Below are 15,160 nucleotides of genomic sequence, written 5' to 3' on the forward strand. Positions count from 1 at the left end.
GTCTTGGAGGAATGCTCTCCCACAATTCTTTGTAGTTGCATGTTAATGTACCCAGTTACATCATCTTTTCTCCACACCCCAGTTCCAAAATGTTTCCCATTCCTGGGTTTCCTGTCGGTCCCCGTTTCTGGTCACCCCTGTCCTCAATCCCCGTGAGTTGTTAGCCCTTAGTCCCGCCTCTGCACCGCCCGTGTCCCCTCAGCCCACCGGCCCTCACTTGTGATGCTCTGCCTCCGGCTATCCCCCATATAATCCTGGACCCCCCTTTGTTCTGGGCTCTTTGTCCCTGGTTCCTTTCTCCGTGAGATCAATAAGCTCCTCAGGAATGCCACACAAAGAGCCCCTCTCGCATTCATTTGTCAGCCCTCAAGACCACGGCGGTGCGAGCGCGCCTGGCGCGCAGCGCTGCCCCTTTGCCGCGGAGACAACGCGCTCGGGAAGGCGGCGGCCCCAGCAGCTCCTGCCATGCTGCCGCACACTCCTTTGTTCTTAAAGAAAAAATACTATTTTGTGATTTACAGTAGTATGACTAGTGAAGGCAAAGGACTATTTTCATACAGAACTAGTATTAAAAACAAGCACATGGTTTTTCATATTTTTATCCATAAACAGACATACAAAATTAATTTTCTCCTGTATCTTCATAGCAAAATTCTACAGAAAAGAAAGTCTTAATCCAAAGACTACAGCAAAATACAAAACTGTGTGTCAGATAGTTTGTCCTAGGACTAAAACCACAAATCTATAAAAAGTAACGGATTAAGATTTTGGGGAATTGAATAATTAGGAAATTAATTTTTTTAACCAATAAAAAACCCAAAGTAGCTGCAAAAATTCCTCAAGCTAAGTTTAAATTTTGGGGAAGCAATGCAAACCATCTGCAGCATATCAGAACACCACCTTGGCATAAGGCATTCTTGAATAAGGATGTTTAAGTTACTATGTTCAGTTTTAGCTTTACCTGCAGAAATAGTGTAAAGCTGAAAGTTCTGCCTGTGCCTGTGCACACTGTGTCCTTCATCACAGCCACGAGTACAGTGGTCTGACCTTAAACTATGCTGTGCTCAATGACATCATGCAAACATACTCCAGTCAATTTATTACTTCTTTGTTTATTTACTTTTTCACTAGAACTCACTAAGTATTACTGAATATAGAACTGGCTCAGAAAATCTGGATACACAGGAGGGAAAATGAAATATATTTAAAGCAACCAAGATATTCTTTATGTGGTTGCAGTCACAATGGGAGGAAGAATGCTGTTTATGCAGGTGGAAACTGTGTTTTCATCACTATTCTTACACTAGGTAACAGACACGATGGTCATCCAAGATACGCTCACATAAATGAAGATTTATCCAGTAAGAACAGACAGTTATTTTCCTTTTTTCCTTTCTCAATTGAAATGCAAGGATTTTTTTCATACCATGCCCTTCTCTTCAAGAATTCTGTATTTTCTTTCAGAGAGAGTAAAAGACGAATGAATTTCATAATCCGTCCCCAAGTACAAAATGAGAAAACGAACATCAGCAAGAGGAAATTACTAATACATTTTGCAAGCAGCAGAGGTGAATAGCTCTGGGGGCAGCTATTAGTCAAAATTTCTAATACTTATGTATATAAACTATTAGTAATTGACTCCAATTATAAAAAACAACGCCAAATTTGTTCAAAGTTCACAAGCATGTGCACACACACTTCTGATTTCTGCCTTTCCTTTAATGTTCTATATCTCCATAAACACAAAAAAATCTCACAAAACATTTTCTGGCTATTTTTCTGGGCTAAATAGTGTAAGGTACAAGATTGCCTCTTAAAGTAATGCAGATAGAACTTGTACTATTGTCAGTAATACAAACATATCTAGTAATAACAGTAGTACTAACAAATACTAGCAAACAAATATGAAAACTCCAACAGAAATGATTGAAGGAAAATATTTGGGAGAAATTAAAAACATAATTTCTGTTTCTATCTGAATAGAATAACTAGCTTTGTTATTTAGTCTCTTTGCAAGGAAAGATCAGCTCAGTTCACACTGCACTTTGTTCAAAAAGTGCCAACAGCAGGAGGTCCAGATTCCTCTCCCTTCCCAGGTATGCAGGAAGGGTGTTTTTGGCACTTCAGTCTCAAAGACAAAGGCCATGGGCAGCACAACCTGATGCTGATCTCGATAACAGCTTCCTCTACAGCCCTCCCTTGTCTGTGCAGCAAAGGGAGCACTCCAGGCTCCAGGATTGGGCTTTCCGTGGCACTTCAAAACTCGAGCATGGTGCAAAGCACCTCACATCAATAACGCTGAATCCACCTTGTCAGATACTACTGTCTTCAGTTTTGAGAGAGAAAGACAAGTCTATAATAGCCAATTTCTGAGTACAATATTTTGACAGTCCAGTTGCTAATGTTCTTTCTTACACATGCAACTTCTGTAAAGGTCATCAATTCCAGGACATTAATACTGAATAAAGCATAGGTTTTTGTACAAAACTTATTATTTACCTCTGATTAGTCACAGTGCTAATATTATAATTTGAATTTGCTGGCTTCCTAATAATCTCTTGGTGACTTTCACAGCAACTGTTTATATTTTGGTATGTCCTAGGTCCTCAGACTTTTTCCTGGGGTTACAGCTGGAAGTGACTACATCAATGTTACTCAGTATTCACATGTTTTGTTATGTAACTGGTGCTTGGGGGGGTGAGGGCACTGGAAGAACTGTTCTGCTGGTGTTAAACTTCCTTCCATGCTGTTTTAACCATCTGAGCTAAAGATACATCATCCAGTTGCAAAGCCTTCCTAAAGAGTGACAGCAGGAAACTGATTTTAAACAGCTTCCAATAAAACTGGAACTTTGAAAAGAGAACCTTAGATTTTAAATCACATTTACAGTTTATTTCACATAAAGACCTAAATTCAGAAGAATTTGAGCCTCTTTCTCAAAAGAAAAAATAATTCCAGCTCTATATTGGTTAGGGTACATCCACCCTACTGTTTATCCAGATATGCAGCAATGTCATCAACTCACTGAGCTACTTCTTGACAGTTCTTTATTTTGAGACATACAAAACCTTCTGACAGATACGTAAATGAGAAACCCTGGGAAGAAATGTACTTTCGTTTCAGCATCTGCTACAAATGAAGATAAGCAAACCAGATTTCTAGTTCCAGAAAATGACAGCTCTTCTTTGTTTCGAAGAGAGTGACATGGAAGACACAGCAAGAGAATGTACATTAAACCAGACTGCAGGGCAGGAGCAGAGCTGTGAGCTGGTTCCCCTGCACTTCCTCACTCTGCCTTGATACTTGTTCCTATCTTGGTTTTACTCCTGACATCTTCTTGGACACTCTTAATAGGAAGAGGCTCTATAAATATAACAAGAATATTTAACAGATACAATTCCAGGTTTTGACAAACAGAATGCCAAAACATTAACTCAAAAGTTTAGGCCTCTCCTGTAGATATTCCATCAGTATTTGGCATAGGCTAATGTAAAGGTTGCCATATCTCAAAGAATCATAGAATGCTTTGGGCTGGAAGGAACCTTGAAGATCATATAGCTCCAATCTCCCTGCCACAAGCTGGGACAGTACTTACTACATCATGTGGCTTAGGGCCCCATCCATGTATAACATTTGGAGAATGCTTTTTTTATTCTTTAGATGAGATTTGTTAGCAGGGGATTGGAAATGCACTGTGATCCTTTGCTAGTTTATTTCCTCTCTCTGCAGGTTTTTTCCCTCACTTTTCCCCCTCTCTCAGATATCCACTTTTTAAATCAGAAGAATTACTTACGAGAATGAAACTATTTTTCATCATATGAGATATTTTTTTTCACTGAGATGATGGCAGCTGAGAAGACTGGAAGCAGCGTTACAGGAATGGTGACAGCAGGTTACAAACTTTTGTAACATGTTTGTGATCTAGGAGGGGAGGACCCACTTCAGCCTCGTGGGAAAAAAAGTGTCTGCACATTCAGTTCGCTCATGTATTTTGATTCGATGAAGGGAAGGAAAGTATTCCCCCCATGAGACTTCAAAGGAAGGCACAAACATACAGTTTTCTCGCCCTAGTTATTCCAGGGAGAGAAATTTCCAATTACTTGGCAAATGAAAAAAGAATATCTGGAGGGAGTCTGAACCTAAGTGCTACTTTTCCTTTCCTTAGAGTTTGCAGATACTCCCCACAGAGCAGAAGGCTGCAGTCCAGGAAGCCACAGGGAACTGCTCATGGCTCTGTTTTTCTCTGGGAGACAGTAACACCCCCAGCCAAACAAAGCACAGCACACCAGGAATCCCTATTTGTGCAAGGGAATACAGGAGGAGACAAAGCTTTAGGAGTGTGGAGTCTTTTACTTTGCCTAGTATGCATTTTTTTTTTTTTTTTGGACAACATGAAGCTCATAAACACTCAGAGCAGATGGTGTAACACACAGCAACAGGAGATGGAGCTTATTAGCTATTGCTTCCTTCCGCTAGTCCATAGGCCAGAAATCTGAAGGACCTTTAAATCACCCTCTGCAGAGCTGAGCCCCTTTCAGGAGACAGTACAAGGGATAAACTGTGTGCCCTTACACAGACATCATTTCACTATGCTTCAAGTCTCTGCTCCAAAGCACACAGGTACATAACACACTTAAGTTCTAAGAAGATTTTCTAAAATTAGCAAAACCCCCCTCAACATTAAAAATCTAAGCATCTGGCATTTGTAAAAAAAAAACCAAAACAAAACAAAAAAGAGAAGATCCTAATAATACAAAATATCTCAACTGTTTTTATACTAACCCTGTCTAGTAATAGCATGCTACCAGAAGTCTTCTATTTAACAAAAAAAAGAAATTCTTCTTTAAATCAGGAAAGTGCTTGCAAAAATAACTGGTTTCATTTGTAACCAGCCTGCTCGTAACCTCTTCTTATAGTACCCAGGAATGCTTCATTCCACTGTCCCAAAATCACCTTCCACAGCAGCTCAAGGCAGAGCTCTGAACAAATGATGCAGCTTAAAGGTTAAAAAAAATCCCTTCCTTCATTAACCAATGAATTTCATCATAAAGAAAACATAGGGAGCAAGAGAAGTAACTACACCTAGTTGAAGAGTTCCAAACTACCATACTCCTAAAAGGCTCCATAGCAGTAGTTATCTTAAGAGCATCTTCTTTTGACATTCTTTTTCCTGTCCTTCTCAAATCTAATGATCTCCCTTTCAGCTACAAACATAAAAAATTAATTTCACCATGTGCTGTTTACATGTCAATAAATAGCCAATGTGATATATTTTATTTTGACAGTCTTTATCACTTGAGTACTAAATGGCTCCCAAATATGTAAATGGCAGGTGTTGTCATAGTGAACTGTACCACTGGCCACCAAGTTACCACTGGAGCTGTAGCTTCTTAATAACAAGAGACTTGGGGTGCCCCCCAATAAAATTCTCCCCTCACTAACTGCTCTTTGTGGAAATTTATGAGCATAGAGTCCTAAATTCACCCAGGTAAGTAGTCCAAATACCTATTAAAATTGCTATTAAAACAATGAAAATTCATGCTGCTGGCATTGGTTTCCTCTGGGAGAGCTCCCAAGACCACAGACTTGTGGTTTGTTAGTTTGTTGTTCTAGGGTTATACATGACAGATTAAGGGGAAAATCTAATAAAGACTTTTTTTACCTTTATACATCATTTAAAAATAAGGAAATTGTAACTAAAAGCACATACTACATCCAGCCCAAATTCAACTCTCCGTGGCCCTGGTACAGACACAAAGCAGATCTGCTGTCCTGAATGAATTTACATAATTCTGGAATCCGAGTAGAACATGGTTATTATGTAAAAAGCTTTTGCTACTTCACAGAGGACAAAACACCACCATGACATTTTCCTGACAGGACAATTTCCTAACAGTGCTTGTCAGCATGCCTTTTATTTATGTCTAGGACAATCAGTAAAACTGGTTTTGACTGGTCATATGATGTTAAGAGTTACATGTGTTTAAATCTCCCTTCCTAGTAAGCTGAAAATTGCTGAACTTCAATGCATAGCAAAACAGACCACCTATTCCTGCACCTCACAAGTAGTGTTTCCCTTCTAGGGAACAAAAGTGCTTTTTAGCATCGAAACACTTCTGTTGCCTCTGAATCCTCATTATTGCTAGGATGTATCAGATGGCAACAGCAGAAAGCTAAAAAAGAGAGGATGAGACAGAAGTGGCCTTAGGCTGCAGAGCTTTCTCACACTGTGACCCAGGACTCTCCAAGAAGTCAATGGAGTTCATTTGATGAAGACTTTGAACATTTAGCTGGATCTGTTTACCGATTACTCCTGAAGGTAATTTTATATGTGCTTTTTAGAAAACATTAATTATGTCACCAATCTGGAGCTTTTGTCCACAGAAAGGATTTCCTTACTGCTTAATGGGCTAAAAGCAGAATAGGCCAATTCTTTGTGCAGCACTCTGTCATTTCCTACAATACTAGCAATGCTCATTTTCTCACATGGATTTACCAGAAATTATTTGCTGTTGGATTCTCCTGTGAAGAATAATTCCATTTTGCTTTGCCCATAATGCAGTTCAATATACTTATCTTGCCAGGAAATGAATATTTGTCTAACCAGAAATTTACTGCCATATGCTCATATTGTTAACAATCAATAAACTTCATCATGCCAATGACTCGATCCCAGATGATTATCCTATCAGGAATTCATTCCTCTAAACTAGTGTTTTCTTACAAATCTATAATTAACCTAAAAGCCAGAAAGCTTTTCTGTACTGCCAGCATTTGTAGAGTACAGCTCCTTTCATATTTGCTTTGGTGGAAACAGAGAAAGCTGTGGGAGAAAAGAGTTCTAATTATGTAAACATGTCACAAATAAGCTCGAGATGCAATCTATGTATGGTACATCTATAAGAACCATTTTCCCTCACAGCCAGGTCCATCAATGATTTTCCCAGAAGACCAACATTTCTGACAACTTCTGCCAATTCTACTCCATCTCTTTCAAGGACAAAACGGTATGTTTACCAATTCTTCCAAGAATTAATTTACTTTGTTTGCCAATATCTCCAAACTATATGATATTGGGTCTGCCAGGAATTTACTTCGTAAGATGATCTTGCCAGGATAAGATATTGCAGGTTTACATATCTTCAGACAAGCAGGATTCTGAACCTTCCAGTGACTAAGAGAAGGCATTTTTAGATATACACATTATGTGTTTAGCACTGACTCTTCAGGAGTCAATGATGCTTTGTGAGGAGATTTTTGTATCTGCTCACGTTGAGTTGTTAAGCCAGTAAAATTTAGTTGGGCTTGAAACAGTCTGTGGTGTTATTTGGTAAATCTCAAATTGTCAGATAACTGCAAATTTCTGATGCAAGCAACACCAGACACAGAATTCAGCTGGCACTGGACTCCATATAAACGGCACCAGTACTAAACCTAAAGAACAGCACATAAAAAAACCTGCTTGATCAATAGATAAATTCTGTACTTTTTTTTTTTTTTTTTTTCCTTTGGTATTTTTTTCCAAAAAGACCTGCAAAACCAACCAATTAATATGTCTGAAGTGTAACATATGAAATACAATTTCAGGAATTGTAAGTAGTAAAAAGTACTGACACAGTTAAGTATTCTATATTTGGATACTGTTTTCAATGTTTGCCATTTATTTAAACATTAACAGTGCTTTTCAGTTCTGCAGGATGAACTCTTGAAATGCTTCCTTTAAGTTCATGTCATATCAAATTCTGGTTTAACACAGATTGTCTATATATGCAAACATATAATACCCATGCATTATGATTTTACATAATCTCAGATTTCTATTGAAACATTTCATAGAAATAATTCCTCAGTATTGATACTAATAATGAAATGGACAAACTGTGTATTACAAAAATCTTCACAGAAATGGTTGAGATACAGCAGTATTTTGTGCAACAAATCACATTTTACTCTGAAGTTATTTACTAAATTCAGATAACTGCCCAGTTTAATTTATATAACCTATCTTAAGCAGCCAGTACAAATTCTTTCCATTTCCATAAACATCTGAATTGCTGATTCTTCTAACATAACTAACTAGATAAGTACTCACACCCTACACTTGTTCCTGTTAAAAGTTTATCTGTACTAATGATTTTATTCTGACATAATTTCTTCTCACATTCCATCATTAGAGCTCCTTGGAATGCCTTATCACAGTCATCATTATCACTCCATGCAGGACTGTTACTGTGTACCTGTTTCTCATCTATTCTCACACTTTTCCAGGAAGAAGTTCATATTATCCTCACAGTGCACTCTGTTAATTCATCAATACACGGTACTATTTCAGCTGCAGCTAGAGAAGAACATTATGCCAAAGAAGAGCATTATGGCACTAACTGGAGATACAACCTTTCTACCTACAGCCTTTGTAGGTAGAATTATTTTATGCAAGTCTCCAGCACTGGCATGGCACAGCACTCATAGCAGAACCCCCTTTGAAAAGGGGGTTCTGTGGGGGTTTGGGTTTTACTTTTTTAGTTTCTTTTTCTAGATTCTTAAGATGAGCCAAACATGAAGAAAAACCTTGTTAAACATTCTTAGGAGGCATTTTAGAAAAGAATGGATTTAAAAAAAAGAAATCCATTTACAGTTTTATGGATTCATCCAGATTCATAGCTCAAACCTGAACCTTTTTCCTGGTGTTCACAGAGTAACTACCAAGAACCACCAGGAACTCCCACTGTGAAACCTGGGATCCTTTTGGAAATAGACTGATTACACTAGAACTGCAATCATATCTGTCTGAAGTCTGAAATTTTGCACTCAGCTTTACAAACATTTTTGCTCTTTGAATTTTGAGCACTCTTTGAATTTTGAGCACCACCAGTTTTATATTTCAAATCTGTGCTGCTCACCAGGCCAAATACTTAGGTTCAATTTGTGGCAGAGAAAAAGCATGATTTAAATAACTAGAAAGATGTCAGGATGAATTTCTGAGAAGCCAAATGGATATACTTTGTCGTGCAATTATGGTATCAGTTATTCCAAACTGAATTAATTACATAAGACAATAGAAAACTATGATTTCTAGTACAGGTTCAACTCCATCTTTACAAATCGCACATGAATAGGATTTTTAAGAAGTTTTGAGGTGAATAACACAGTATTAAATACTAATACACTGACCTACACAATTCAGAGAAGGTGCCTAGAAGCAAGGAAATATTTAAGAGCTGCCCTGCATGTTGGCAAAGTACTCTTAGAAGCTTAAGTAATTTTTCTACAAACGCCTCATCCTGCAGTTTGAAGCAGTAAAAGACTGTCTTTTGTCCAAAAAGAAAAATACTGATGTTTGAAAAATAGAAGATCTGAAAATTCATACAGTATCTCATAAAAATTAATTTGAATGGAAAGATCTTGGGACATGTAATTTCAATAAAATAATCATACAACGTGAGTGCAAAATAATTCCTGGTCTGCACATACACATAACTGATTCCTTACAGGTCACTCCTGAATAACTGAATTTATGCCTGACAACTTCTTACAGAAATGCACACTAATTTGGCCATCTCTCCAAAATTATTAATGTGATTGCTTTCAGAGGTAATGTTCTGGAAGAATAAATTCAACATGACACAGAGGCTGGTTTCTTATGCCTACAGTAGTGATTGCCACCCTTTTACACATGCCCAAGGCAGTGATGCTGCAGCTGACAGAAATATCAACAGCAGCAAAGCACTGCAGACCTGGCATTCTTCAAGGCCCAGGTACATGCTGAGGTTTTCCTTTCACAGCCACAGGCACAAGTAACAAGGGAGTTGCTCTAAGGAGATCTACAAGAACATTTACCCCATCCAGAGGTACAACAATACAGCCATATCTCAGTTAATTAAACTCTCATAGCGTGTTCAAGATAATGTCATAAACAACAAACAAATCTGTTTTCTAAGCAATCCTCTGTTGAAATCTATGTTCATGACTTTTTCTTCCCAAAACCAGCAGTTTTACTGTAATTCTTTGGAGAGAATCTATGCACATAGATTGAGGCAGCCAAGTATTATTACTCCCATGAATTACAGGTACTTTCAGACAACATCAGTATTATGGTGCTGAAGCAGAATATCTGCAGTAACAAGCAAAAACACTGCAACAGCTATGTAGCACAGCTGTTCCAAATTTCACATTAATTTACACATCACAGAGGAGACAAATTTTCCATCTTCAAAAAGCCTATTTTTCATTTCTTTGTAGAAAAATAAAATTATTTTTTCTCTTCAGAAAATTGAAGAAGGCTTTTCTAAGTAAGCAGTGAGGGCTTAGGGGGCAGGGTGTGTGTGATGTGGCTTGTTTGACGATTTTGGGTTTGTTTGTTTATTTTTAAATAAGTACCATAAGTTTTAGCTGAGAAGTACTGGCCACACTTTAATGTAATTTAACCAATTCCTTGAAGAGCAGGGAGTGAGTGGCCCTGGAACTTTGCAGCTGCTACCTTTAAGGGGACAGGACTCTCATTGCTTCTGACTCTGATTCCTACAAATACTCTCCCTGTCCCACCATCCTGCCTGGACTGGGGACAGAAGTGAGCATGTGGGTTTACAGAGTCTGTCAGGAAATGCTGCAGTAAATTCTGCTCATTCCTTCCATTGCTTTAGTCTTAGTCTTTAGTTTCTGTTTCTAATCAAACAGTAGCTTTTCCTAACCTTAGTTCAGCTATCATCACTGTTCAAATATTTGTCCTAATCATGCAAAAGGCTAAAATAGAAACTTAACTCCTGGGTTTCTTAAAATACACTAATGAACTTCAGTTTTTAAATTACTCGATTATTTGTATCATTAGAAATGTTAAGAGAATTGTTTTATTTGAATTAATTCACAGGCTTTGTAAGCACATGCAGAGATAGCCTGCAGCCTCAATGTTGATTTTATAGCAAAATGCACCCAACATATGCAAAGGCAATAAATAATTAATTACTCGATATTACTAAGAAGAGTAGCTCCTACTAAAGAAAATATTTGTCTGTAGCTAGCATGTGATAATTTCCAGAATACCAGTCAGCCCATCCTGCTAAAAAAGCACTTTTTCTGCAATTAAAAAAAAATCCTAAATTTCTGTTATTACACTATGATTGAAACTAGGTAAAAAGTGGGTTGATACTGTGAGCCTCTGAGAACAAAACGTTTGCTCAGCTCCTGATATTGTTTCATAGCTTGCAATCACAAAGTAATAATCATAATTAGTAGATAAATTATTTACCTTGCGTGGACTGGTCAATGGCTTTTCTTTTTCTGCTATGACTGTTATAGTTAAGTCTTAGCTCTTGGCTATATTCATTCAGAGTTTCTCTTGAGTCATAAGATTGCCTTTGCTTTCCACCATCTTCACTTTCATCTGAAGAACTTGTGTAAGTTAGATCCACTTCATGTTTAACTTTTGACAGTGGCTGGTAGGGTTTGCAGTCCATCTGCTCCATCTCTGATTAAAAAGGCTCAAAGTCATGAAAACAAGCAACTGGAACGCCTTAAGGAAACAGTCCTGGAAAAAAAACAACAGTAATTCATTTCAGATATACTATATGCTTTTAGGTCAAAAAGGTCCAATTTTATTTTTTATTTATATGAACCAATTAAATTTAATTACTATCACTATAATCCAGGAAAGAAACTGAACATGTCATGTTTTACTGTTTGGGCTTCTAAAAATAGAATTAAAATAACAGCTACTTGAAGGAAAAAATTAAAACCAAATCTTAACCACTGTCCTATAAGACCAAGCAATAACTGTATCTTATCTATAAAATACAACAACTTATATTTGGTCTCAAAGCTAAGATGGAACAGTTTCTATTTCTCTAAAGGGATGTATAGTCATCTTAAAGTGAAAATAACATTTTATGTCTTTTAAAATATGAAGTCAAGAGAGCAGAAAGTTCACTCTTTTTAAGTATTCTCCTGTGACTTACATTACATCTAATCAAGAATAAGAGACTTCAGACATTAGAAAACCACTAAACTTTTTAAAAATAAAAATATACCACATTGTTACTCTAGAAGAGCATGCAGTGCTTCAGAAAAGGGCATTTTCTTTTAGATTTTCAGGACATTTCAACAGGAAGAAGTTTCTACCCTGCAGTATAATCCCTTTTCTTTCCCTCTATCTCCCATCTCAGTTTCTGCCCACATGGGGGCTTATACAAATCCTCAATGGAAGCTTCCAAACTGCATCTTGAGTTTCATGTATGTATTTCTATAATGATGTTCAAGTCCAATATGCTTGAAATCACATGCACTGCAGCTGCAAGTGCAACTGGGGCATGTGTCCTGTATCCTTGCCTTCATTTACCTGTTTCCATCACTAATTTTAAGACAAACTCTGTGAGGAAGTAATAGGGATTATGGCACAGCTTTTACAGCAGCTTGGCTCACAAACAGGGAGCTCTGTTCAGTCTGGTAGTTTTTGTTGTTTTCTTTTTAGATTAGCAGATATTAATAACCTAGAAAAACAAAAGTAACAAAAAAAAAGGTGCCTGTAAACATTATTGCTAGAAGAAAAAAAAACCCCATGGAAGTTCAAAAAGATTTTGCTTAATTAGAAAGTAATTTCTCACAGCTTCTTCATGATTTTAAGGTCAGCAGTAGAGGGAAATAGGTTTAATACTCAGTTTGATATCAGCCTATTTCCCATCTGCAGCAAGGTCTTTAACCCCACATACTGCCAGCTGTGAGCATAAAAACAGAATCTCCAAAAGCAAAACAGAAAAAGTGAAAACACACAAAAGGTAAACATTAAAACCCCACAGAAAGCACTTCCGAGACAGCTAAAGAGATGACCAGCATCTGAAACTGTCTGAATGTTTGAGACACACCTGGTGGCACTGCACAGTGTTCCAGAAATTCACCTCCTGCTTGTGTGTGCTCACAATACTTTTGGAAGGATCACCTTCCTGAGCCGGAGTGGGAAACACTACACATGGTGTGAAGCGGGAATAGAAAACAAAATCCAGACCCTCAGAACCCTCAGAGGAAAGAAGTGAGACAGACCATTACAGCAGAAGTAACACTTCTGGAGTGTGTGCCCTGCTTTCTTTGCTTTCTCCAGGTTTCAGGAGGTTATCTGGGGAAGGAGGCTGAAGGCATGTCTTTGCTTGAAACACAACATCTCAGGGAGTTAAGTCCAGCCCTTTACCCTGACATAGAACAGACCTTCAGAAACTAATGGCACCTAGATAATAAAGAGCTCTAGTATAAAAAAAAAAAAAAAAAACCAAACAAAAAGCAACTCATATCTCCTACTCAACAAAGTGGGCTTGAAAGCACCTAAGTCAGTAAAATCTCTTCGAGAGAGACAGAATCAAAACTATGAAGCAAGGAGCTGCCAGAGAGCGAGGCCAGCTGCCAGCATGTCATGGGGCCACAGCCCTGAACAGGCATTTGTGCTGTGGGTTGACTGCATGTATCCAGTTGGTAAGATCCTTCTGTACTAGTTACCATTAATACTTGCTTCTCCGAAGCTATTTGCTTAAATAATTTACTGTTATATCCCAAGAGTGCCTGTTATTGCCTAAGTTCAGTACTTAATCTGTAGGTTGCTTTAATAGCAACAGAAGAACACAAAGGGGCCATGACTTGCAAGCACAGAGTTGGCTTAAAAGATGAACTGATGACTCTGTAGAAATGGTTACTGACAGGAAAAGGCCTTCCAATATATTGTGTCTGACAGAATAAATGGAGACAAAGCTACAGAAGCCAGGAGAAAACTAGGAGAAATTAAGGGCCTCTATTAAGAAGATGCAGTAGAGAAGAAATAAATTTCGCCAAGAAGGCAACAAGTAGCCTCAGATGCAGACAGTGCATCCTGCTTTCAGAAGTGCAAAACCATGAATCTGACAAATTTGGCTCATTACTGAAACAAACAAAAAAATCCCACAAAACCAAAACACAGAAGTTCCCCCTAAAAGATGCTGTATTTTGTGGGAGATTTCAAGTGATTTTTAAAAAAATAAATAATAAAAAATTATTAGGATGCACAGAGACACGTAAAACTTAAGTTGCTGTAAACAACTACTTAATGAAGATTTATTTCTATTCTTTAAAAACAAGATTTAATAACCAAAATCTTTAGTTTGTGAGAGCTGTTTGTAGCAGGAATATATTTAATGATGTTAACCAAAGCAGTAGACAGATGAAATAATTTAATATAAGCAATTAATATTCATTACATATTCTATGTATTCTCTTTCACTGTGGTACTTTCATACGCATTGCCTTCTTATGTAAATGATGTGCACTTTTAAAAATTCTTAACTAATGAAATATGCCTTTAAAAGCTATAATTTTGCCTTGTTAAATAAGGACAAAGATGATTAAAAAATATGATCAACTTCTGAATACCGCAACACCCCCCTGCCCGTGCTCAGGGATGCTGCTGCTGCCATTGCTGCACGGGCCCACATCTGCAGTAGCAGGGTGGCAAAGCCCTGGAACAGGTATGTGATGCCACAGCTCAGCTTCTCCCCCTGTGCTTCTGACCACCAAACCACATCAGCACCAGGCTGGAATCCCCATTATCTTCAGTGCCCTCTGCACAGACCAGAAAAACACAGCATGAAGTTTTATACCCTTTGTGGTGGAAGGATATGGACACACATGTAGTGCAGACACATCCCAACTCACCTACTCACTCCTCTCACCTGCCCAACTCTTCCCTCCCCATGCCAACCCCATTTTACCACAGCCATTGAAAACTCAGCAGTGCTAAAGGCTCACAAGGAACTAAAGATGCAGGACCAGAGAAAGGAATGTCACAAGAAACTCTGGCTTCCTTTCACACAGGGACCAAGCTTGTGCTTCCTTTATTTTTGCTTAGGGCATCAGTGTCTCATAAACCTACAGCCACCTGGGCCTGATATGAGAGCAGGTGATAAATAATTTACAAGAACTGGAAAAATATTTCATAAATTTTTTTATCAAAAAATGCTTTTAATGCATCAGAAACACATGACTTAGATCAAATCTTCAAGCTTTTCTACAGTAAGAGATTCAGTTAAATTTAACAAAGGATGATATGATAAACTGAATTTAAACACTGACAATCAAATACTTGCACTTTATTTCATATTTTGTTTGGAAAAATACAACACAGTAAGCAACTAAAATGCTGAAATAGGGCAGGAAT

General features: G+C 37.8%; 1 protein-coding gene across 4 annotated transcripts in view; it reads right to left on the reverse strand.

The window, feature by feature from the left end:
- The window catches only part of TENM1 (teneurin transmembrane protein 1), a 318,181-nt gene that overhangs the window by 231,345 nt on the left and 71,676 nt on the right, over positions 1–15,160 (reverse strand). For all 4 annotated transcript variants that reach the window (XM_088173259.1, XM_088173258.1, XM_014886212.2 and 1 more), the window contains exon 2: positions 11,243–11,521. In XM_088173259.1, the coding sequence (XP_088029385.1) occupies positions 11,243–11,459 (217 nt within the window). In that variant the 5' untranslated portion in view covers positions 11,460–11,521. The remainder of the gene's footprint in view (positions 1–11,242; positions 11,522–15,160) is intronic.

The sequence above is a fragment of the Sturnus vulgaris genome, chromosome 14 (genome assembly GCF_052056855.1).
Source record: "Sturnus vulgaris isolate bStuVul1 chromosome 14, bStuVul1.hap1, whole genome shotgun sequence".
Taxonomy (NCBI): Eukaryota; Metazoa; Chordata; class Aves; order Passeriformes; family Sturnidae; genus Sturnus; species Sturnus vulgaris.